The sequence below is a fragment of the Notamacropus eugenii genome, chromosome 7 (genome assembly GCF_028372415.1).
Source record: "Notamacropus eugenii isolate mMacEug1 chromosome 7, mMacEug1.pri_v2, whole genome shotgun sequence".
Classification (NCBI taxonomy): Eukaryota; Metazoa; Chordata; class Mammalia; order Diprotodontia; family Macropodidae; genus Notamacropus; species Notamacropus eugenii.
The window spans coordinates 10,142,113-10,168,432 of NC_092878.1; the positions used below are offsets into that span (position 1 = coordinate 10,142,113).

General features: G+C 42.7%; 1 protein-coding gene across 2 annotated transcripts; it reads left to right on the forward strand.

Moving 5' to 3' along the window:
* Positions 1–1,908: 1,908 nt before the first annotated feature.
* C7H14orf93 (chromosome 7 C14orf93 homolog) lies at positions 1,909–24,511 on the forward strand. 2 transcript variants are annotated; one of them, XM_072624589.1, is made up of 7 exons: positions 1,909–1,995; positions 17,801–18,907; positions 21,040–21,357; positions 21,947–22,008; positions 22,303–22,406; positions 23,118–23,230; positions 23,684–24,511. In XM_072624589.1, the coding sequence occupies exons 2-7, from the start codon at positions 18,308–18,310 to the stop codon at positions 24,101–24,103; spliced, it is 1,617 nt and encodes a 538-aa protein (XP_072480690.1). In that variant the 5' UTR covers positions 1,909–1,995; positions 17,801–18,307; the 3' UTR covers positions 24,104–24,511. The 2 variants fall into 2 exon arrangements, with proteins under 2 accessions (XP_072480690.1, XP_072480691.1); XM_072624590.1 differs by having other exon boundaries at positions 1,917–1,995; positions 17,809–18,907.
* The last annotated feature ends 1,809 nt before the right edge of the window (positions 24,512–26,320 follow it).

A 26,320-nucleotide genomic window follows, 5' to 3' on the forward strand; every position in this document is an offset into this window, starting at 1 on the left:
AGAGAGATGAAGTTTGCTTTCCTCCTCAGAGCTTTTAGACACAGTTTGGGATGTGGCTGAGAAAGAAATTATTTAATCAACAGGGATTTATTGATTACTTTACTATATGTGCCCAGTATTATGTTGGGAACTTTGGGGGAATGAGAAAAGAATTAAATATGTATTAAGAAAAGCACAACATACAGGAAATAATCGGAATAAAATCAAGGGATAAATAAATTATAGTACAGAGTATGTGCAGTATAAGTATGGAGAAAGAATAGCCCAGTATGGGCTGGAGAAGCCGGAGAAACTAGGATATGAACTGGACTTAAAGGATAAGTAAGATTTCTATCAGTAGTAGAATAGAGGAAGAGTCTCCTAAGTAGGCATGTACAGTAAACAATGAGCCATCCTCACTGACTTAAAGCATAATGGGATTCCTTGTTTGCTCTGTTGGGTCACACCGATATTTCGTTTTTTACAAATTGAAGGTCTGTGGCAACCTTGCATTGACCAAGTCTGTTGGCACCATTTTTCCTACAGAATGTGCCCATATCGTGTCTGTGTGTCACATTTTGGTAATTCGTACAATATTGCAAACTTTTTCAAGATTATTACTCCTGTTATGGCAATCTATGATCTCTGGGGTTACTATTATAATTGTTTTGGGACGCCACAAACCATGCCCATATAAGACAGTGAACATAATTGGTGAATGTGTGTGTTCGGATTGTGCCAACAACTGCTGCCTTCCTGTTTTTCTCCCTCTCGTCAGGCCTCCTTATTCCCTGAGACACAACAATATTGAAATTAGGTCAATTAATAAACCTACAATGGCTCTCTAAGAGTTCAAGGGAAAGCAAGAGTCAATCCATGAGGCAAATTCCATTGTCTTATTTTAAGAAACAGCCACAGACACCCCAACCTTCAGCTATCACCACTCTGATCAGTCAGCAGCCATCAACACTGAGGCAAGACCCTCTACCAGCAAAAAGATTTTGACTCCCTGAAGGCTCAGATGATTTTTGGCAATAAAGTATTTTTTAAATTAAGTTATGTATCTTTTTAGAGATAATACTATTGTACACTTAATAGATTACAGTACAGTGAAAACTAACTTTTATATGTGCTGGGAAACAAAAATATTCATGTGATTTGCTTTATTGAAATATTTGCTTTATTCTAGAACTGAATCTTCAGTCTGGAACCAAACCTGCAATATCTCCCAGGTCTGACTGTATTAGGAAATTAGACTGGATAGGTAGGGTCAGGTCAAATCCCTGAAGAACTTGCATTTGGACTCAGTAGAATAGGCAGCTTCTGTAGAAAGTGGTGACGAGAATTCTAAAAACAGGCCCAACAAAGATTGTGAGAAAAGTTTAAGTTCACTCCTTCCTTTGCCGCATCTGACGATTTGCTACATTGCCTAGATAAGAAGTAGGATCAAATAGCTGATTTCCATTTTTAAATTTAAAAAGTTATGGCATAGAGGCTGACTCAAGGTCATGCGATCAGTTCAGTAAAGGATGTGAACACACACCAGGTCTTCCTACTCATACCTGCTGCTCGTAGCTCTGTTTCACTAGTCAACCAACTGAGCCAGTTTCTAGAGTGGAGATGCTCCAGTGGATTAGTGGGTGACTGAGGCCTAGTGACTTCTGATAAAGTACAATAGAGAAGTTATTTTCTTTAAGGTGAGGCATGTGGAGGGAAAAAAGGAATGGATTGGGGAGGGGGGGCTGGGAGGGGTGCATCGGAGGGTCTAAAGGAGTGGTGCAGGAGGTGGCAGGGCCAGCCAGCACGCTGGCTGAGATGGCCCCTAAAGGAGCCCTCTTCAGGAATGCACCTCCCGGCTGCTGCGTGTGCTCGCTGGCTGAGATCCCCAGCGCACCACCCCGCCATCCAATCGGGGCTCTGCTGAGGGGGTGGAGGGAGGCGGGGCTTGCTGGCTCTGGACTCCGCGAGTCCTCCTTTTTGCACACACACGAATACAAAGAGCCATACGACCTTCGGGTATCCTTTTCCATTTTTTTCCCTCCTTAATCTTGTGTGTGTGTATTCAAAATTAAAAGAAAAAAACATAGAAAGTTTTGGCAATGCTGGGGTGAGGAAATTGTTGTTAGGGGGAATTTGCTGTTTTCCCCATTTCTCTTTCTTTCTCTCTTTTCCTCTCTCTTATTCTTTCTTTTCTTTCCTGGTGAAGGTTTTAAATATACCAGTAAGTTCAGAGAAGCAGGACTACCATGTACAACTATTTGCAATCAAACTTGGAGGCATTTTTTCCTCTTAAACTATCACACCTTAGGGTTGAGAATTTTTTTTTTCCTGGTTGAAGGGAAGAAAAAAATTCAGTTAAAGTGTATATATAGATATATATATGTGTGTATATATATTACATGTGTGCATATGTATATGCACATATATATATGTATATATATAATCTACTGAAAATTATCTCAGTTTCCATCCCAGGTGAAGTCAAATGCAGAGATGTGAGATTCCCTAACTTCCAAAGCTATTTGGTGTGCATCTTACACACTCCCCAGTCCCCTAGCAGCAAAATTATGTGACAGTTGTCCAAAGCCAACAGGATAAAAATACTGGGATATTTTTATACTTATAATTGAGGTACCCTTCCTTTATCCCTTGGGAAAAAGTGCTTCTCTGCTTCTTAGAATGTGAGTGCTGCATTTGTGTTTTCTTTGGAACATTTGTTTCTCTGTGTTTTCTTGGAGCAAGAATATTTTGAGGTTATGTGTTCTTGTATGTATATATGTTCAGTCTATGTATATGTGCTACGTAGAAAATGTTTTATTTTCAAAAGTGTCCATCTTTTGGTTTTATGTGTACAGACTGGCTTTAGGGATACACGGTTGTCCATGTTGCAATCCCAAGTGTAACCATAACAGGATTTCAGTAGGCAAGTATGGCCAAGAAATTGTATGTTTTGTATACACAGACCCTTCTGTGAATTGGAACTTCATAAGTTGTTATCATGTGAATGTTATGTCTTTTCTTTCCATTTTCTAAGGGGTCTGATTAGTGAGTAAATAATTGGGGAAAGGGAAGGTAACCAATGATTCAGCCGTAGTAATCAAGCAATCGAATCTGTGGTTCAAAACCTTCTTTAAGGAACTGTTCTGCCTTAAGAGAAGTTTTTCCTTTTATCATTTCTTGTTTTGAAATGTACAGCTGTGCATATTTTGGCCTTTATGTGTGGTTTGGTTGGTGTGTTATGAACGGAAGTACTCTCTGGGTGATTTGAGGAAATGGTCGTTTATAGACTGAAATTTAGTTTGAAAGGCGTTGGAGTTGGCAAGGTTTCAGGAAAATAATCCAGGCAAGCCCGATTCTCAAAAAAATACTCATATGGATGGAAGGAAGAACCAAAGGCAACATAATGGGAGGGTTGAGAAATGTATTTTAGTTATGGTGTCACATTTTTGGAATGAAAACTCTTCCTATGTTGAATATGCCCAATGAAAAATATGTGAATTTGGGAGGGAGGGACTGGCAAATCACAGAGTTATGTTGGTAAAATGGAAAATGTACACAGCCTCCTAGGTATCACAGGAGCCCTGTCCACGTATAACTCTGTTAGAAAAAAGGGAACGAGCATTTTTAAGCAAAAAACAAAAGAAAAAAAACCCCAGCCCTTGCCTCTAGTAATTGCAGTAAGGACACTCTCTGAGTTGGAAAATTCCAGCTGGGAAGAGATACTATGTATCAGAGAGGAGATACTATGTATCCTCTGAGTGATTAACCTGAAATGTCACAATTGCTGGAAGGCCGGTAGGCAGAAGTAGATAAACAGGTCAGATCTCATCACAGTAAAAAAGATTTCCAGGCCCCTACCAGTGGCCTGATTAATATTTAATACAACTAAATTCCAGGAGAACCCCCAAGAATCTGGACAAGTCCCTGGAACTTATGATGGAATTTGACCTGTATGACATTCTCAAACTTCATTTTCCCATATCCTCCTAGGGGGCTTATCAGCATTTTAAAAAATGGCTTCTAGCTACTGACCCCATCACACGCGTGCCTGAATAGTATTTGAAAAACAGATCAGTGCCTCAACTTGGGCCTGAATGTCTTGGAGAGTCACGCTGCTCTAATTGTTACTGCCATCACCCTTGGGATCCTGTTTGTAGAGGGAATTAAAGGGCTTGGTGACACGGGTCTTACTTAATTCCTCTCCCTTCCCTCAGCATGGCATGTCAGGTCACCGAATTAAACCCAGGTCTGACATTAGCTTTGCCACGACTTGGCAGAAAGGGAGGGCACCTGCACCTGCCCCTTGACTCCTGGGGGGCTGGCACTGTCCTTGCCGACAACTGGAGTCTTCCACCTGGGCCTCCCCCAGAGGCTTCCCTGGCCGAGACCGGGCTGATACTGTTGGGGATGCCCACGGTGCCCAGAGGGCTCTCTGGGAGGCTGGCCTCTTTGTTAGGGAATTATCAAGGAGCCTGCGATCGCCTCCCTACAGGGACCCAAATTCTCTCACTGCATTCCGCCAGGGTTTACCGGTGGTATTCTCCATCCACCACCCCCTCCCCGCTTTGTGTGGGGAGCTGCGGAGATCCGGAGCGTGTAAACAAACACTCCGATTCAAGATGGCGCCGGGCGGCCATGAAAAAGCCAACGCCGTCGCATCCCTCCCTGAAGAGGCCCCCTCCCCTCTCCTGGCCCATTGAGTGACTGCGAATCGCGGCCAATGGAGTCCCTTCCTGCCTCCTCGCCTTCCCTTCCCCGGGCCCCCAGCCGCCTAACTGCCAACCAGAGGGAGACAAGGGGAGGGGCTTTGCCGCGTGCGCGCCGGGGTACACGGGCCGACGGCGGCGGTGAGGGGCGCGCGCGAGCCCAGGGCCCTTCCCCTTCCTTGGCCTCGCGGACCCCGCGCGCTCCTGGGCCCGCGTGCACGCGCAGCTGTCTCCGGCACACGCCGTGGAACACTGCGGGAGCGAGAGCCTGGGGGCGGGCGCTGGGGACGAGCCTTGTAGCCTCGGTCCGGGCTGCGTCCGGCCTGGCGGGGGCTCCTGGGCCGACCTTCCCGGCTGGCCCAAGAAGGAATCCCCCGGCCTGTCCTGCGCCCGCGCCCCCAGGGCTCCCAGTTCTACTAATACACCACAAAGGACTTCAGTGACTTTAGAGCAGTCCTGACTCTTGGCGGGGCGGGGGTGAGGACCAGGCAGTTTGGTGCCGCCCTGAGCCCCTGGTGCCCTGTGGTCAAGGATGCTGCTCCCCCTCCGTCCGCCCCTTGGCTCCCCACTTTCCCAGGGGTTCGTTCTGGCTTTTTCCTAATCCCAGATTTGAATGAATATACCTCTTTTTCAAGAATTTAAATCCAGAAAACATTATGAAGGGCTCAGGACGCTGTGCTCAGCGCCGAGGATACAAAGAAACAAGAAGAATCATTGCTAAGCCACGTGCCCTGTAGAAAGGGTTTACAGTAACATTTGATCATCGCTTGCGGTGTGGGCCTCTCCCTTTGGACAGAACGTGGCCTCTGAGCTGCCTTACTGTCATCTGTTGAGTCACTTTGCACCTGTAATGGAGCAGCAGCAGGAGCTCTGAGAAAGTCTGCATGCCTGTTTGCTTATTTTAATAAGGTTTGCGGTATACATGTTCTCAGCACACTTAGGAAAGACCATGGCCAGTTTGACCCTGAACGACTAAAGGACCCGAGATACATTGTCACAGCTTGAAAACTTTTATTTTTCATAGTTTGGAGGTGAAATCATTCGTGCAGAAAATGCAGGCTCAAAATGGGGAAAAAAGTGAGGGAGCTGCCAAGAGTGTGATATATTTAGTTCAAATACTAAACATGTGACTGGTGGAAAAAGATGGTTAAGGTTAGGGGCAGTCACATCCCGAACCACCTAAAAAAGATGAATTTATGTTTCTATTTTTATCTAAAATAGTATTTATGAGAAAATAGAAAATATTGAGAAAGATATTGAGTTCCTTATACTGACTTGTGTCAGCAAAGGGAGTCTTCACATGGGGAGTTCCCTACACTAATGAAATCCCAGGTCCAGATTAAAAAAAAATGGTATCCCTATTTAGGGGCTAGAACTGTGCAAAGTCTGTAGATTGGAAAGAAATTGGACTAGGAGTCAGAAAACCTGTAGTCTTGAGCCATTTCTTAGTTTTATTAACTTGGAAATTAACCTCAGTTTCCTTGTTTATAAAGGGGGGGAAATGTCTACTTCACCTACTTGACAGGGTTGTTGTTAGTATGTAGTAGGATAACGTACGCATATGTGACTTGAAAATTGTAAAATACTGAGCCAATAGAAAGAAATCTTTTCCATAGTATCTAAGCTAAAGAGAAGTATATGACTTCAGGGTGATCAGTTTTCTTAGTTCACTCTTTTTTCTTGAAACAAATTATGTCATGTAAGAGAATTATTGGCCTTCAGTTATCTATGAAATCAGCAAGTGAAGAAATTAACATTTTAAATGTTAACTCAGGGATTCGGACTGTCTCAATAACTAGCCTTACCATTGTCTTCTTGAACACTTCATGGGTGGTATGGTATGAGTGACTTGACTATGGAGCAAAAGTTACACTTATGCACAAATAAATTATACAAACACATTCACATCATACATGTACATACATGTGCATACAGTAATAATAACAGTGGCTAAAGTGCCAGACCTGGAGTCAGGAAGACGTCTTCCTGAGATCAAATCTGGCCTTAGATGCTTACTAGCTGTGTGACAAATCACTTGTCTCTGTTTGCCTCAGTTTCCTCATCTGTAAAATGAGCTGGAGAAGGAAATGGCAAACCGTTCTAGTATCTTTGCCAAGAAAACCCCAAATGGGGTCACAGAGCATCAGACATAACTGAAAAACAACTGAATAACTGAACTGAGGTTTGCAAGGAACTTTACATATATTATCTCATTTTATCCTCACAACTACCTTGGGAGGCAGATGTTATTACCTACATTTTACAGATGAGAAAGTTGAGGATGGGAGAGGTTAAGTGACCTGATGAGATTTACACAGGTAGTGAGTTTCTGAGGCAGGTTTTAAACTCAAGTCTTCTTGATTCCAGGTCCAGTGCTGTATCCACTGTATCTCCTAGTTCCTCAGACATACACACACATACACACACACACATACACACACACACACACACACACACACACATCCTAAGCATATCCATTGCTCCACCTCTGCAGGTACCATCCATGTCAGATGTGGCATCCATAACCCCTCTTTGCTAGCTCCTGGACCCTAATCTGCCCTTGCATCAGCAGGTCTATGTTATTTTTACAGAATGGAGAGAGGGAGTGGCTGACCCTCTCTCAAAATGGCCAAATAGCTACGACTAACTTGTGTGTGTTGAGGAGGGGAGGGAATTCACTCCTGTACCTGACACGTTAGCTCCTGAATTCCTATTCGTGTACTTCCCATCTATACGATATCAGTAAGTGACTCCATTGGCTCAAATGTAAAACATTTTCTAAACTATAAGGCAAAACTAACAATAATAACATTTATTCAATTGAAGGCAAAAGCAATAAAATGACATTATAGTTACTCAAAAGACAAAAAAAACCCCAAAAAGCAGGAATAATCAAAACACCACAACCTACTCATAAACTTGGTTTAGACTGTCCCATCAATTCATGCAGGTTCTGTGGGGCAAGTGAGCATGCACTTAGAAACCTAAAAGGGGGACTTCTAAATAGGGAAGCTCATGCCTGGGACAACCTGTAACTGTAGACTTTAGCTTTTGCTCTCTTTTCTTCCTTCAGGAACCATTGGTGCCACACAAAACCATTTCTGAAAGCTTCTCGTCCTCATTACTTTCTAAGCAAAGAAACTCTTCTGCTCTCAAGATGATGAAGCAGTTGACAATTTCATGTTTTAGCTCACAGTCTCCCTTATCAGGGTGCTGAGAAAGTGTTAACGCTTTTTAAAATAAAAAAGATATATCAATATTGAACTTGTTTAGTAATAAGCAATTCCCTTAAGCTAGACAACTGCAGAGTTCCTCGGGTTGACTCTCTGGGCAATGCAGACAAGCCCAACCAGTTCTTCATGCCACAAGAGTCTACTTTCTCCAGTTAGCCTCTAGCAAAGCCAAACCTTTCTGATAAGTACAGCTTACAGCAAGACAGGCACAAAACTTACTTTCCCAGTACTATTTCTCCCTCATACAGAAGAGTCATAAAGATCAACCAAGCACCCCGTAGAGGTTTTTCTCACTCAGGCTCTAGATGGCACTAGAGAGCAAGAAGCAAGACATCTACTCAGCAGCTGGATTTAGCCTTCCATCTAACTCTAACAGTTAAATTAGCAGTGCCCCTCTTTATGTCAGCAGGCTACCTCCAAAACAGTTGGAAACAGTTTCTCGAGTAGTCTTTTATGTCTTCTAGCCTTGGCTTCTTGCGACTCCCGCTGTTTTGAGTTCACTCCCCTGCTTTAGCCTATATCTTCTCTGGCTTCCTATGATCTTAGGTTGCCTCATAACTCATCTTTACCTTATGAGGTAAATTAAAAAATCTCTCTTTCTGCCATTTCTTATATAATCTTTCCATAGTTCCCAAACAAGTTATTTGATTTACAGTTTCTCAATTATGCATTTCAAGACTTTAAAAGCAGTCACATGCAAATGCACTGATGGACCCTGCAGCCATCATAAATACAGGTACTGCTCCACCTTCGAACAGGTCCTCTCACTACATTCATCTGAGAAGCAGTTCTTTATCTGGTCTCCCAAACAATTTGTGTCTCATCCACATTTTATCAATTTCTTTACAATTTATCAGTTTTCCTTACACAAATGAGCTTCTTCTGCCCTTTTGAGTAACCAAAATGTCCATATACAAGGCAATACCTTACACACACACACACACACACGTTGGTGAGTTTGTCAGTGTGAGCCATTCCTAGCATTGAAACTCTCTAGGCCACTGCAGGCAGATAGCAATCCATTTGTGACTTAGTAGATAAGTAATGGGGGATTGTTTGGAAAATGTAGAGGTTGTCGCTTGCCCAGAATCACAGAGATAATTGTCAAAAGTGGGATTTGAATTCAGGGCTTCCTGAAAGCAATGCCAACACTATCCACTATGCTGCCGTAACTTTTACATAGATATGCTGAGGTGACGGGATGGAGAGAATATGGAACCTGGAGTCAGGAAGACCTGAGTTCAGATTCAAATCCTGCTTCAGACATTTGTGACATGTGTGACCCGTAACAAATCACTTCATTCCTCAGGTTTCTCATCTGTAGAATGAAGATAAAAGCACTTAGAATCAGATGACTTAATACATATAAAGTGCTTTGGAATCCTTATAGTGTTATAGAAGTGTTAACTATTATTATGCATATACAGAGATAATATACAAATATACAAAATAAGATAGCCGGGTAATATGTGGAAGTTAGAGATGGCATTGCTAGAGGGAGTTTCCTCCTCTGGTAATTCCCTAATCCACTGAAATCCTAGATCCTATGTCTATCCCTCCTTTAGAAGGTGACATTAACTGGAAAACTTTTAGAGAGCATAGAAAAACAAAGGGAATTATATTCAATTTATTTATACAGAGGCAGGGTATAGGGAAGGACAATTCAATAAGGTACATTAAAAGGTAATATGCTGTAATGTAGTGTTAAAATAAGCATATATGTATCTATATATATCTATATATATATATCTCAAGGAAGGGCATCTTTATCCATAGAATCTTTTGGAAGGAGATTATGTGTGGTACAACTTTTTCTCTCTCTTTCCTCCTCAGTCTATCTCTTTGCCCCTAAATCCATACTCTCTTACTTCCCTCCATTATCTGAAGAAGAGTTTATGGTCTTCCTCTCACAAATTAACGTCTCAGCTTTGGCATTAGAGCCTATCCCCTCCTGTGTTTGAGAGAATCTTGGTCCCATATTTATCTCCTCTCTAATGTTTTATTCAGTCCCTCTTCACTGGTTCCTTTTCTTCTGCTTTTAACTGTGTTCAAATTAGTAACATTGTTTAGTGGAAAGAACACTGGACTGGATTCTAGGGACCTGAGTTCTATTTCTGGTTTCATCATGAACAAACTTCCCTGGGATTGGGTTACTCAACTGTAAAATGAAGCTAGATTAAATTATCTCCAGGATCACTTTCAGTTCTAAAATTCGAACTCTTTAACTTGAATTATGCTGCTCCTTTCAGATACTTTCAGTTTCTGCCCTTCCTTTCATGGTTAGATTTGTGGAATGTCATCTATTCTTGCTGCCCCACTTCTTTACCACTCACTCCTTTCTAAAGGCATTAGAATGTACTTTAATGTCGTAGACACTTCTTTGTAAAATCTCCAAGACTCTCTCCTGAGCCATTTTAATTCACTTCAGTTTCTCTATTGAGTTTGCATCATTCTTTAGCCCTTCATTCTTGAACTTTCTCTCCATTGCTCCTCTCCTACTGCCCCCACCCCCCATTATGTGTCTCTCTCGGTAGTTCTTCCTGTAGCACGGTAGATAGCTGAGCTTAGAGTTCGGAAAAACCCAGAGTTCAAGTCTAGCCTCACACACATATTAGCCATGTAACCCTGAACAAGTCATTTACTCTGTTTGCCTCAGTTTCCTCAACTGTAATATGGGAATACTAATAGCTCTTTCCTCACAGGATTATTCTGAGAATCCAATGAAATCATATTTGTAAAGGGCTCAGCAGTTTCTGGAATATAGTAGACACTATATAAACCCTAGTTATTATCATCATTTTTATTATTCACCTTGTGTCACTCAAAGAACAATTCTTCCTTTGCTGTTTTCCTTTGGAGAACACATTCGTTCTCACAGTTTCAGTTCACACCTTCAAGTCTAGCATTGAATGCACTTCACAATCTGGTTCCAATCCACTTCTCCAGCTTTCAGCTCACACTTAGTTCCCTCACATACTCTATAATCCTACTAAATTGGACTCATCGTTTCCTGAATTCATGTTGCCCTTTCTTACCTTCCTGTATTTTTGTTCATGACATCCACTGTATTGAGAATGTACTCACCTTCGCCACATCCCCTCCAGCCATACTGATTTATCGAAATCCTGCTCATCTTTCAACGTTTAGCTAAAATACATCCTTCTCCCTAAAGCTTTACCTGATTACTCAGTCGAAAAGTTCTCTCTGCCTTGATGGAGCTCTCATAAAGATGACCACCCTATTCAGTGTCAATGAAGCAGTTGGTTAAGACTGGATTTGTTGAGGTACACCAAAGAAGCCCACATACAAGGGCTCTAAGTGACTCTGGAGATCTAGATACATCTTTGCTTTGAAACTACCCCTCCCTGCTTTGCCAGGCTATTACCCTTCCCCTAGCCTCACTTTCCTCAATTTAAAATCCCAGCTCCTTAGTTCAGCTTCACACTGTCTTTGAGCCTTGAATTCCTTGCCACATGGTCTTATCTCTGCTTATCTTTTTCCAAATCCTAACCATGGATTGCATCTACCATCTGACTTCATTGTTCCTACTAAAGGCTGCTGGAGAAAGTTAAACAAATTTATATAATCCAGACTCAGCTCTCATTACTGCATGACAGTCCTTACTCCTCCATGACTGACTCTCAAATTCCAGGCCAGTAGTGGTTCAGTGGATAGAGAACTAGATCTAGAGTCAAAAGGACCTGAATTCAAATGTATCCTCAGACACATATTAGCCATGTGACCCTGGGCAGATCACTTAACCTCTGTGCCTCAGTTTCCTCAACTACAAAATAGGGATAATAATCGTACCTACCTTGCAGGGTTGTTGTGAGAATCCAATGAGATAATATTTGTAAAACAATAAAAAAAAATTGGTAGTGCACTACTTGGCATATATTGGGCAATAGACAAATGCTTATTCTGGTTTTTTCCCCTCACTAGTGAGTGTTCCAAATCTCTCCTTTCCTCTAGTCACCTATACCACTACTTGCCCCTTTCTTCTTAGCAGAGGAGCTCCCTGCATTCTTCACTGAAAAAACTGAGGCCAACCATTGACATCGCCTCATTCCCAATTCCATATTTCCAAAAACCTCGACATGATCCCCTATCCTTTCCTCCTTTGCTCTAGCCTCAGCATACGAGATGGCCTTTGCCAAACCCAATCCCTCCACTTATGTTGTTGGTCCCATTTCCTCCCATCTTTCAAAGTTTGTCCTTTTGAACATCCCCCTTCTTATATACTGACTCCTTTACTGGAGCCTTCAGTCATGCCCAGGTCTCTCCCATTCTTAAAAAAGAAAGATCTTTCCTTGACTGCTACCTTGAGTCACTCTCTGGCCCTCTTCTTTTGGATGGCTTAACTAAAAGGAGCTATATCTGTAGTTCTTGTCTCCACTTTCTACCCTGCCAATCAGTTCAGTCTGGCTTCCACATCTTGGTGGAACTACTCTCTTCAAGGTCACCAATAATTTCTTTTCTTCCAAATCCAATGGACTGTTCTCAGTCTTCATTTTTCTTGACTTTTCTTCAGCATTTGTCTTTGTTGATTCCCTCCTCCCTGAGTTTTCGTGACGTCCCTGTCATGGTCCTCTTCCTACCTCTTCTTTGCAAGGTCTTCCCTGGTTATAACCCAAAACTATCCTAGTCCCTTTTTTCCTTTCTCTGTACTTTGTGATCTCATCTCCTATAGATTCAGCTATCTTCTATGCAGATGACTCCAGAATATACATAATCCAATCCTCAGCTCCTTTCTGAGCACCAGCCCTACATACCTATATTTACCTACTAGACATTTCAACTTGGATTTCCTGTAGACATCTCAGAACTCAACATGTTCCAAACAGAACACATTATACTAATAACACCTATCTCCCAGGGTTGTTGTACGGATAAAATGAGATAATATCTGTAAAGTACTTTGCAAACCTTAAAGCACTATAATGGATGCTATTATGGTTATTATTTTTTCCTATTTCTGTTGAGGGCAGCACCATTCTTCCAGTCAATCACCCAAGTTTGTATATGAGTTATCCCGAACTTCTCACTCTCCCTCACCACAGCTGGTAAGTTTTAGTGGTCCTACCTCTTCAACATCTCTCATGTTCATATTTTTCTCTTTACTCACAGCACTGTTAAATACTGGGGATGCAAATACAAGAAAATCCATACTCTGAATGTAAGCTCTAGCAGAGGATGACATTGGTGAAGTTGGGAAGTGGGCCAAAGGGTGAGATGAGTTAGGAGCATTAGTGTTCCCCACCCCTACCACCACCCCATGACTTCATTTTGTATTATCCCGGATTTATTTATCTCTGAACCTGTCAGAGCTTAACTCCTCGAGGGTCAGAAGTAACTTATTTTTGTAAATGTATCCTTAACACCTGGCATATAGTAAGTACTCATTAAATGTATTGATTAATTAGTTGACTAATGGTTTATTCATTCTAGAATTTCTATTTTGTTTTCTGCCTTTTGGTAAAAACTTTATTCTGTAAAAACAGAAAACAAAAACTCAAAGCCCTTAATCCATTCTTATGCACTTGATCTTATTATATTTTGTATTATAGTTACTTGTCTTGTCTCCCTTATTAGATTATAAGCTCTTTGAATGAAGTATCTCTTATTCATCTTCGTATCCTCTGGCATTTAGTATTGTGAACCTTACCCACAATAGGTATTTTGTAAATGTTTATCGAATTGATTTCAGAGCTTCATCTCTAATTCTGACCTTTCACTTCTTATTCAATCCTTTATCTCTAGCTGCCTCTAGCACGTACCCCCTTGAACATCTTGTCATCACTTGAAACAACATATAAAAACAAAACGTGTAATCCTCTCTAGAATACTAGCACCTTTATTTAACTTTTTCATTTCTGACAATGGCATTACTTTTCTCCTGTTCTCCTGACTCATAGCCTTGATTATATAAATTAAATTAAATTATGAAATCATATCAATGATTTCTGCTTTTACTCCTGCCTTCCCTTATGTCCCTCCTAAATGTCCCCAAATCACCAAATCCCACCAGTTCTGCTTCCATAACTTCTGTTGACCTTTGTTTTATTAAATCCAGATCCTTCACATGTGCCCAGATCCAGTGCCTTGCTTGCCACTCCCATATGAATTACTTGCAGTTACTGCCCAGCTATTTTTCTGGCCTCTAGTCTCTTTCTCTATTTGAATTCATTCTATGAATTGCTACAAGATTAATCTTCCTAAAATAGTTTTCATTACATCTCCTAGTTCAGAAGTCCACAGGGGTGACCTGTTGGTTTATTAGATCAAATCCAAGTTTAAGGTGTTCTGGCTACTTATTCAACCTTCCTTATCTACTCATTTCACTCTTTCACAACTACCTAGCAAAACCAAGTTTGTCTGTCTGTCCATGCATCTATTTATCTATCTATCCTTCCATATGCACATATGTACTGTCTAAAATGTACAAAATTATAAAAGATACCTCGATGTAGAAACTTTGTTTTCTGCTTTCTTAATACTCAATAGGTATTTCATAAATGCTTGTTGAAAGATCCAGTCAATGTGTCACCATGTATACACCTCCTTTCCTTCCTCAGTACTTCAGTGGGTCCATTGTTTAATGGATGACTCTACCAATGCAGATCATAATTTCTAACCCCTATGCCATACCCTATCATCAGCACTTTGGCATTGTGGGGGTTAATTAACTGTCACAATGTATGATTTCTTGAGTTACTAATAGTCAATCTTTTGAGCCTCAATAGACTGAACTAGTCTGATCCTTGGAGATCAGGCACATACTCCATCACTAGACCTGTACTCAAATCTTTTTCGAAATAGTAGGACCTTCCAGAACTTAGGTTCTTGGAATAACCTTTGGGAACCCAGGATCAGCTTCCACAAAACATCTACAATAAAGTGTCAGGATTGAAGCCCACCCTGTACCTAGCCATATAAGAAAGGGACAAAAATTTATCAATCCATGTGTTATTTAATTTGTCCACCCTCTAATGGGGATACCCAGAGAATATAGTATACATATGTGTGTATGTGTATACACATGTATGTAAATATATATACATACGTATATATATGTATACGTTGTATTGCCACACTACCTTCAGTAGAGTAGACAGTTAAAATGACCATATAGAATTCAAAGGGTAAGGAACACTCAGCTCAAGTTGCAGAACCAGAAGGGAGTATATAGCAATCAGGAGTGGGAGAAGTGAATGCTCTAGGGATAGATCACCTGCGAAGGCCATTGTTAGCTGAGGGCAAGAGCTGGAGGAAGGGACAGCATTGGAAAAGCTAGAAGTGCTCTGGGGTGAGGAGCAAAATCACCAGATGTTACAACTGTCAGGTTGGGACCACAAAAGGGTTTGACAGCCCATGAAGCCAGCTGGAAACTAGGAGCCACGTGGTAACCTGAACTGATTGAATTTTAATTCCTGGTTCTACCAAGGCTGTACACAGCCAGCGCAGCATTTTGAGGCCACCCTCTACTCTCTCAAAATGCAGGATCCAGCGTTTTCTTATAGCATTTGTGTTCAAGGGTCTTCTTCCCCCACCCCTTCACCCCCATAGCATACTTTATAAAAATCCTGAGAGAACAGTGGAAGGAGGTTATTTAGGAGGAAAGAGATAACAGCGATCACTATAGAAACTGCCAAAAAAATCATATAACGCTGTTTTAACGTTTAGTTTTAATTTTGCTTTAACCTTTCACTTTAGGTTGAGTTGTGCCTTTCAGTGATTTTAATGAGAAAGGAAGCAGTAAGTGCATTTGGGTTAAGCTCTTCCAAATGTGCAGAGGCTGCGTCTGGAGGTGGAAAAAGAACAAATTAAAAGCTATTCCTTAATAACCAAATGTAATTAAAAGGAGTCATCAAATTAAGTTTCAGTACCTCAGAGGCATAGACATGTTGGCTGTTTCAGAGATGGGTTTGTGGATTCTAGAAAACTAGATCTACAAAATATTAGCCAAATTGTCTCTCGTCTTTTTAATTGTGATTTTATGATAAAATGAACAGAGTAAGATAAAAATGTATCTCCTGAGGAAACTCTAAACCTACTTCAATTTTTGTCATTTATTGAGTTCAGGGAGGATTTTTTCTTAACTACAACTCAGTATTATCTAGAAAACAATATATTTAGGATGGTCCTTGAAGTTTTCCCAGTCATAGGGACTTGGATTTTCTTTTTTTGGGTACAGGTTTAACTACTTAACTATGATAATTAAAAGACTATAATATGGTTTTTCAGTAATATTCTAGTCCTTTTTTCATCAGGGTTGAGGATCATGTGAAGGAGAAAACTGGCTTTACTGTTGGATAGATAGACCCTTCCCACAGGGAACATTGATCCTGAGACTGAGGAATTCATGAACATTAGTTCTCTGTGGTGCTGGAACTAATGGTGGGAAAAGTTGACATCTGGATACAGCATACAGGGCAGGGAAGGTGGACATTTTTTTTAAAATATTTTTTATAAAAGCATATTCTATTTTTTAAAAATAAGTTTTTATTGATATTTCCTGTTTCTTACATTACCATAGTATCCCATGTATCCTTCCCATTCCCCATCCCAGAGAACCATTCCATAGAACAAATAGTATTTATTAGAGATAAAAAAAGTTAGCCACAACTGATCAAAATATTGAAAAAGTCTGAAGACATGTGCAATGTTTTACACCTGTGGACTCCCCACCTCCACAAAAGGGCTGTCTTCGAATATGTCTTCATTCAAATCCCATTTGATCTTTATAATTTTGTTAGACTTACTTTTGATTTTTTTTTCTAGTGTGTAGTGGCTCTTCCATTTCCATTGTTGTAGCTTCTGTGTGAATTGTTTTCTCGGCACTCCTTACTTTACTTTAAATGCCTATGTTCTTAATGCCTGAAAATGCTTCACCTCATGACATACTTTTATTTGTTTTGTGATAAATCATGCTGCATGTATTACAGTGATGAATCCAAGCCTCTGGGAGATGGTAATTCAATTCAATAAACATTTATTAAGCTCCTGCTATGTGCTAGGCATCAACACACACACAAAAGAAAAGTCCTTGCCTTCAAGGAACATACATTCTCCTGGGTGGAGAATGAGAAGATAAGCATGAATATACAAATAAGTAAAATACAAACACATACACAGTATCTGGTGGTAGTCATGGCAAGCGCTAACAATTGGCAGAATCAGGAGGTAGCATTTACGCAGACCCTAGGGATTCCAAGAAATGGAGATGAGGAGGGCACAATGACTCACAGTGATTGCAGTTCTCAAACCTTGCTTAGGATACATAAATGCTGCTTTGGTTTTCTGGTTTGCTGTCTCACCTTATCATTTTGAAGGATTTAGAGAGCCAAGTGGTCAGCGCTCCCAAGTTACAGCTCCTCATTTCACTCCTTTACTGTCTGTCTTCTTATCCCCATTTCTCCAAAATAATTATTGATAGGGTGATAATGCAGTTTATAACATGAGAAACACTATATGTTTATGGTGTTTGAATACACCTTTAATAGTTAAATACATCTTTAATTTATGAAAAAGATAGTGTTTCTGGCTCTCCATGTTAACAGAAAGTAATAAGAAGAAGAATTAATAAAAATAATTAACTTTTATTAATCACTCTAAGGTTTAGGGATAGAAGGAATATGTTCTGGATTGAGAGTAAAAAAAACAAACCAGAGTTCTGTTGGCCAAGCAATAATCTTTGAAAGACACTTGATTTCTCTTTGTTTCATTTGTCTGTATTTGGGGTCAATGTGAGGATAAAATAATCTTCGTGAGGCATTTTGACCTTTTTAAAGAATGATACCATAGCTACAGGAGGTATTACTGCTGTTGTTACAGTGCTGACAGTAAGGAGACAGTCCTGCGTTTTCTTCCTTAATCTTCCAGTTTTTCAGATGATGGCAGATCCTCTTTTCTGTTCTACAGTCAGGTTTTTTGGCAGGGCTCCATGACTGGGTCCAACAAGAATCCCTCTCATCCCCTGAAAAGTGAATTCATCCGAAAAGTTCCAGCAGGCCTTATCCTCCCATGTAATCAGCGTTTGTGATACACTGTGGTGTTTTCTGAGACTGTAAAGTGGCCCAGGGACAGGCAGCCCAGGGACTGCAAACAGAAGATGAAGACATCTTTCACTGCTCTGGCCACGTGCAGGCAGCAGAGGGGTTAAGGAAAGCACCCTCCTGCCATGGACCTACTTGCCAGCTCTTTCTTCATAAAATCTACCACTGGGTGCCCAAGTTCTCCTGGCTGCCCTTGAATGAGAAGGGGAAGCATTTCCAAAGAGCCCAATGCTTGTGCTTAGTCCTGTGAAGCCAGGTTTGACCCTGGACAAATTTTGGAAAGTCCCATTGGTCTAGGCAGACACAGAGAATTATAACATTGCCTCAGTCAGACATGTCCTTCAGTGCCACCATCTTGTTTTCCCCACCTAATGGCAACGAAGCCAAATGTTGCTGTTGTGCCTGTAAAAGCGAGCCAAATGGCAGCAGCACAGGGCCTTCAGCAGGTGACCCTCAACCTTGTACCCCAATCACTGTGACAGGACATGGCCTCGCCGTGCAGAGCTCAGAGCAGCTCCTACACATTATCTATCAGCGGGTGGACAAAGCAGTGGGATTGGCTGAAGCTGCCCTGGGCCTTGCAAAAGCCAACAATGAACTGTTAAAGCGTCTCCAGGAGGAGGTGGGTGAACTGAGGCAGGAGAAAGGCCCTTCCACTGAGGAGAGTGGGGAAGATGGGTTACACTGTACCCCACCTGAGGAACCAGGATCTCTCAAGGGAAGTCCTGGAGAAGCCAGCAAGGCATTATCTGCAGCAGAAGAGGAATGTGACAGTGTGGGCAGTGGTGTGCAGGTGGTGATTGAGGAACTGAGGCAACTGGGAGCAGCCTCTGCTATTGGGACTGGACACTTGGGTTTTCCATCAACTCAGAGGGATATTCGGCTACCTGGGTGCACTTTGGCTTCCAGTGAGGTAGCCCCACTGCTCAATCCTGTATGTATGGCAACAAGGGAAGGGATACTCTCATAATTGCCCTGTACACATCCAGCCCTGTTTTCTCTCTTTCCTTCTCCCTTCCTCATTTTTCTAACCAAACCTTTCTTCTGGTCGTGACTATAATAGAACTGAGAGCAGTGTCACGTTTCTCTTACTCCCAGGGAAAGACATCTCTAGAGCTCTTACTTTCTTCTCGAACCATGATCTCTTTGGCAGGAGGCATTTTTGGTGTGTGCATGGTGATGGGGGTGTCCTTCCCTCCTTCTCAATAGCTCCACATGGCACATTCTCCTCAGCAGCTGTCTCTGCTGCTCCATAGGCTCTGCCTTTCCTGGCGAGAGTGCCTGCCGTGCACAGACGGCTCATTCATATTTTATCACGGGCCCTCTGCTTGCCAAGAGGAGTTCAGTAGAGAGAGGAGGATGTAAAGAAGAAGAGAGGGAGACAGAACTCCTCTCTGGGGAGGGAAGGTAGATAGAAAAAAGAGGGAGAGGAGAAATACATGTTAAGGGAAGCTAGAATGAGGAAGGGGGAAAAGTTGAAAGTAGATGGGGATGAGTGAAGGGAAATAGTGAGGAAAGAAGAAACATGGGAGGAAAATCTAGATGGGAAAGAAAGACGAGAGGGACTCGGGAAAGACAGGCAAAAGTAGTTGAGCTGAAAAAGAAGAAATACTGAGGAAAAGAGATGAGGAGAGAGTGAGAATCACCAGCAAGTGTGGGCAAAGAGAAGGGGAGAAGATAGAATGGATTTAGTGACCTGAAAGAAACATGGTGGGATGGGGGGGGGGGGGTATCTGTCCAGATTTCTTTCTTCTCCACTGCTCATGGTTATATGTAGGCAAATCTGGATTGGGTAGAGGAAAAACAAAACAAAACCCTGCAGAGATATGCCACCTTACTGTACGAGAGATAGGAGATATACAAAACTGCCTTCCTCTGTGTCCTATCTCCCCTCCACCTTCAGCTTATCCATTCAGTAACAAGTGAGGATGAAGAAGCAGAGTATACAGGCCAGATGGGAAGAATGAAACTCCCAGACCATCTGCTGGTTCTGAGAAATGAATATATAAATTCCCTTTGTCCCCCTCCCGTATGACACTGCCACTGGCCAGCTCCCTGGTCACAGCTTTGTCCTAAGGATGGAATTGTGGGTAATGGTTGTTACCTGAGCCTGGGCATGACTGGCGATGAAGTGGGAAGGTAGTGAGGGCCTAAGCTGGGAGAATCAGGGGAGTGGGGAGGTGGGGAGATGGGAGGGGGCCAGACCAGGCAGGGCCCCAAGCTGTGTGTTTTCTTTCAGGCAGGGAAGGCTTCCAAGCCGACAGGATGGAATTAGATTTCACAGCGCAGAAAGCAGCTCACAGGTCTATAAATCTCAGCCTCCTCCCCCGCTTCTTTCTGTGCTTTTTTTCCCCTCACTTTCACTGTTTTGTTTTCTTGGCTGCAGAAAATCCCCCTCCTTTCTCCTTCCCTCTGCCTCCTTCCCTGCTCTGTATGTCCTTGGGTGAGGGCACAGGCAAGTCAAGTGGATGTCAGGGCAGTGACATTCAGATGCTGCCAGGTCAGGATCCAGGTGAGAACACAGTACTGTCCTAACAGAGGAAATGGAGGGCAAGACAGCAGAACCTTCAGCTAGCTTCACCACTATTCAATGTATATCTCCTCGAGAGATTTGTCTTTAGCCTTCCCTTCCTGTCTGTTTCTGTCTTGTTCTCTCTCCTGCTTAGTCTCCTTCTCCCACCCCCCCCCTTAGACAAAACATTAACCTAGATGCATTCTTATGCCCTAGAGCAACCATCCACAAATGAGTAAGTACAAGTAAATACTCCAAAAATCTGCCCCATCCATGCAGTCAGCCACATGACAACCACATACCAGGAGAGACCTTAAACACACAAAAGACATTTGACAACTTGCTTCTAACCTAAGTCCCAGGAGAAGCAAGCTAGCGGTCATAAGAGACCCTTGTGAGGTTCCTCTGTGCCAAGGCCACGCCTTCATTACAACTGTATATTCATTATCCATGATAAGGGAATAATAGGTGATGAACTCAGTTCCCTGCCTAGCCCTCCCCCACCCCTGATCTGGGCCCTGACTGCCTAACAAGCTGTATTTTTCTGTTCTTAGCTGGATGACTACGTGGCCTCTGAGGGGGCAGTACAGCGGGTGCTAGTCCCTGCCTATGCCAAACAACTCTCTCCCGCAACACAACTGGCCATCCAGCGGGCGTCCTCAGAGACGAGCCTGGAGAATGGGACCAAGCTGCCACCACCCCGCCCAGAGGATGTGCTCAGTGCTGCAGCCGCCTTGGACAGTGCCTTGGAGGATTCGGTCCCTGGTGGGACTGGGGAGCTGAGATTATCCTTGGGGTTCGCAGCTTCTCCTGGCAGGGCCAGAGGGGGTGGGCAGAAGAATTCCAGGCGTAAGCGGGATCTGGTACTCTCTGTGAGTGTGTTGAACTTTGACAGTTCTCCTTAAACCTGAAATTACAATCAGCAGCTATTATTATTATCAACTTAAAAGTAGTGAGATCCCCTCACTAGAAGTTTTCAAGCAGAGGCTGGATGTTAAGGATGTTATAAAAGAGATTCCTGAACTGGGCAGGGATGGAGGGGGAAGGAGAAGAGGAGTTTGAACTAGACAGCCTAACTTAAGGTTCTAGGACTCAGGCTAGTGGTAACAACATCCAAGAGGTAATTTGGGAGCTGTAGCTGATCCCTTATCTCCTTCCCCTCTCTCCAATTAGGAAAAAAAAAATCTCCATTGAAAGTTCTGGACCAGAGAGGCTTTCCTGCCAAGAAAGGTCATCTGTGTAATAAATAGCACCAAGCTACAGAAAGGTTCACAGAGAAGACCCCAGAGGGAGGCCAGTCTAAAAGTAGCCTTCCCTGAGCGGATAGTAACCAAATAATTATGTTAACGGCAACATCAGCTAATAATAGATAAATTCCTATAACGCTTTAAGGTTTGTAAAGTGCTTCAGTATGTTAATATTCACCACGCTTGCTGTGATTCTATTTTTTCTCATTTCTAGAAATTGGTCCACAATGTACATAACCACGTTACAAATGACAAGAGGTTCAATGGCTCAGAAAGGTGAGTTCCTTCTAAATGGATGGTACTGGGAAAGCTGGGAGTGAAGGGGAAGCATAGGGAAGGAGGACAGAAGGAAGTCTGAAGTATTGTTACCACCGATCCCTAATAGAGAGTGAGGTACCAGGTGAGTCTAGTAGCGGTCCTGTGAAGAAATGTAGATGGGGCTTTATCCAAGCGGAATCCCTGGACCCCCTGGAAGTTTGAAGCAAATTACTTTGGTACCCATTGAGGACTGGGTGGTTTGCTTTGTCCAGCATACAGTCAAACCTACTTACTCTCTTTTTAATGTGGTAGTATCAAGTCCTCTTGGAACATTTCAGTGGTGAAATTCCTCCTGGAGAAACTCAAGCAAGAGCTGGTGACCAGTCCCCACAATTACACTGATAAGGAATTGAAAGGTAAAGGAAGACCTGGGAAGCCTCCATCTCTGACTCCTCTGTCTGCCAGTCAGCAAAGGAGCATGGCTGGGGAATGGGTTTTGGTATTAGAATGATGGCAGGAATTAGGTTTACCAAATTAGGTTTACTTTTACCCTCTTCCCATACAGTTAGCTCCTAAATGCCTATTTATCATTCCCTTCCTCAGAGTGGAAGATGAAATTAAGAGCTAAGAGCCAGAAGCTCACCAAGCATTGTGATTTTGTGTAGGAGTGGGAGTAGCAGAGAGGAAGTAGGCAGAAAGTCCTCTGGCTGAGGTCTGACTGTTGGTCACTGGATCAGGGTATCAAAGATTTAGAGCCAGGAGGGATTCCTGAGGTTGTCAAGGCCAAGTCTCTCATTTGACAGGTTCTAGAGAGTAAGTCCAGGCCCTAACCTCTTGTCTTCCTTCTCCTCTTCACTTACAGCTCGTACCCCAGGCTTGTGAATCGGAATATTCTGCCAAAGGGTGGCTTGTAAATCTTCTTTCTTCTTAGGGCTCCCACTAGCAGCAAGTAGCAGGGGACTAGCCCAGGGGCTCTGGTATGTGGTTGGGGATGGAGGAAAAAGGCCAGACAAAAAAGGAAAGAGTGCAAGCTTTGGTCGCTTGTGTGGGGAACAAAACCTCTAAAGGATCTTGTGTCTATTCTGCCTCAGCAGCCTTCAGGAACCTCTTTTCTTCTCTCACTATAGGGGCTTGTGTGGCCTACTTCCTCACCAAAAGACGTGAGTACCGAAACTCTCTGAACCCCTTTAAGGGTCTGAAGGAGAAAGAGGAGAAGAAATTGAGAAGTCGCCGATATAGGGTAAGAGGCCTTCGTGTTCTCCATTCCTGGTACCAAACCCCAGATACTATCATGCTGTGGAGTTAGGTAGAGGAAAAAGGAACTGAGAGTAGGGCTGAAACCCAGGAAAAATTAGGCTAAAGGAGAGGAGGGTAGAGCTGCCCCCCGTAAAATTGACCTGATGATTGGGACCCTAATTCAAATCAGGGCAAACAAAGCACAGAGCTGCAAGATGCAGGGGAATGTAGTGTTTTTTGCAGCAAGTCAGCCCTCTATGTTATAGAAAAAGCTTAGAGGATCTGGTAGACAAAACAAGGGGTAGTAACTTCCAGACCTTGCCTTATTCTAGTTCTGTCTCTCACACAGATTCCACTCATTCTTTCCCAGACACCCTTGTTCCCCATGACATTTCCTAAAATTTGATCCACGCTCTTGTCTCTCATCCTGACTTCTTTCCTGTGATCCTGTCTGTAGCTCTTTGCTAACCGATCCAGTATCATGAGGCACTTTGGAGCTGAGGAGCAGCGCCTGTGGAAGGATGTGACAGAGGAGTTAATGTCAGATGAGGAGGACAGTCTTAATGAGCCAGGGGTCTGGGTGGCCCGCCCACCTCGATTCAGGGCCCAGCGCCTCACTCAACTCTGTTACCATCTGGATGCCAATTCTAAGCATGGCACCAAAGCCAACCGAGTGTACGGACCTCCTTCAGAGCGACTGCCTTCTGCTGAGGCTCAGCTCCTCCCCCCAGATCTCTATAATCCCAACTTCCAGGATGAGGAAGAAGAAGGTGGTGATGAAGATGCACCTGTTTCTTCACCTTTTGACCAATCCCACAAAACCTTTTGCCCTGACTTGAACTCATTCATTGAAATCAAAGTAGAAAAGGATGAGTGAGTACTACGGCCAAAAGAAGCAGTTTGGCTTCTACCAACCCTCATGCCCTGGAATTGGGGCAGTTGGAGTTCCTAGATTAACTGCATAGTCCTTCCTTTTTGAGAAAAAGATTTTGCATCTCCATGCTTCATCTCTAGTGAAAGTAGAAACTGCTCACTGGATAAAGTGGACAGCAGCTGGGGGTGGTGGGTGGTGTAGGGAACAGGGTGATGAGAAAAAATTTATATTGAAGGAAAAAAAGTAATATCTTGAAGGGGCAAGCAGGAAAATGCCAATTTTGGGGGGATAAACAGTGCCCAGAAATAGAGATAAGGGCGAGGCAGTGGGAGGGAAAGGAAGGGAGGGAGGGAGTTTTCTAAACAAGAATGTGATGGGTCTACAAAACAAGAAACCTTTTTGTTACTTGTCCAAGCATCTCTTAAATTTCTCTTTTCTGATTTCACCTCTATCTCTGGGGAGCAGTCCTGGTTCCCCAGAACTTGGTCTGTGGTGGGAACAACATAGGGCCAGCCCAGGCTAATGCTGCCACCTGGTGGGCAAAATCACTACTGTGAGTTTGAGAATGTGGTCATGCTAGGGCAAGTAGGATCCCATGGGTGGTTACTACTACTCAGTTCCCAGAGAAGCTTCCTTGGGGTAGGGATATCTCCATGTCATAAAAGGCCTAGACTCATTCAATACAATTTAACTAATAATAGCTCATATAGCAACAAGCAAGTGCGTTCACATACATTGTCTCATTTGGATCTCATACTATAACAGTTTCGTAAGGTATCATCAAATTTAGGCAAAGGACATATTAGAACCCAGATCTTTTGGTTCAAAGTCCAGTGCTCTTTCTGGTACACTTTGCTGCTCTCCCTGGACTGAAAGATGGAAATGGCTTAGTTTAAAAAGCTCCTGCTACTTCTCAACTCTGGGTCAGTCTGAGGAGTCCTTTGCTAGTAACCAGTACAACAGTTATTCCTACCAATGCTTCTTCCTCTGATTACCTACCATTTATTTATCCTTGTGCGCACCTCAGTTAGTGGTGCAATGGAATGGAACCCCTGTTGGCCACAGCAGTGTTCTCTGTCCTTGTCCCCCTTCTCCATACTAGATGGGTCCCCCTCTTCGCTCGGACTCACAAGATTTTGGACTGGAAGGACACAAAGTCTCTATAGTATACGACTTATCTTTCCCCAGAAAAGCAACTGAAGGGATAGAAGCAGTGACACTGAATAATCACTGATATTCATTTACAATTTGTAAAGCATTTTACATACACTGACTTACTGAAACCTCAACAATCTTGTAAGGGAGTTACTATGGGCATTTCTGTCCCCATTTTACAGAGGTCACTGAGGTTGAGAGAATTTCAGTGACTTGCCTGTGGACACATGAACCAATGGGTGTCAGAGGCAAGATTTGGTTTTATTTTATTTTTTGAGATTGAGTCTTCTTATCTCACCCAGGCCAGAGATACAATGGCCACTCACAGGTTGATCCCATCACTGATCCAAATAGGACAGGGGTAGGGAACCTGCGCCTTGAGGCCATATGTGGCCTTCTAGGTCCTTGGGTGTGGCCTTTTGACAGAGTCCTATGTCTACAGAACAAATCCTTTTATTAAGGGGATTTGTCCTGTGAAGGAAAGGATTTAAACCCATATTTTCTTGACTCCAAGCCACTTAGCACTTGAATCTCTACACTATACATTGCGTTGCTCTGTGGAAAGTTTAGGAGATACTGGTTAAACTGAGTGGCTTGGCCACAAGTTCCCTTTCCTGATCCCAATGTCTCACACCATTTCTGATCACCACTTTCTGGTATCAGAGAATTATCAAGCTCAGGGAGAGATCCCAAAGCCTGACCAAGGAACCAGGAGGTCTGCTTAACAAGAGACTACAGAAAGAAGGAGACAGGTCATTAGGTATGATTAGGCTATAAAAAATTAATTTCCTAAAAAGGAAATTATCAGACAAGTTTCCTTCCCCATTCCCTAGGGCTACTTACTGTGTAATAAAAAGTGTCCAAAATGTTGACACAGGAATAGCATCCAGCTACCTATGTATAATTTGCATAGTCATTTAATATTTACTGCAAATAAATCATTCCCTACCTGTCCCTTCCTCCAGCTTCTAGTATGCTCATTTAGACAAAAATCAATCTGGAAGAAACTACTGACTAATATCCAGTTAGGTATATTCAGCCTTGGTCACTATTCCTTTTTCCCCT

Coding starts and splice junctions, on each gene's coding strand:
- C7H14orf93 (XM_072624589.1), top strand. CDS start 18,308: ATGTCCTTCAGTGCCACCATCTTGTTTTCCCCACCTAATGGCAACGAA. Junction 21,358..21,946: donor AGCGGGATCTGGTACTCTCT/GTGAGTGTGTTG, acceptor TCTCATTTCTAG/AAATTGGTCCACAATGTACA. Junction 23,231..23,683: donor TGAGAAGTCGCCGATATAGG/GTAAGAGGCCTT, acceptor TCCTGTCTGTAG/CTCTTTGCTAACCGATCCAG.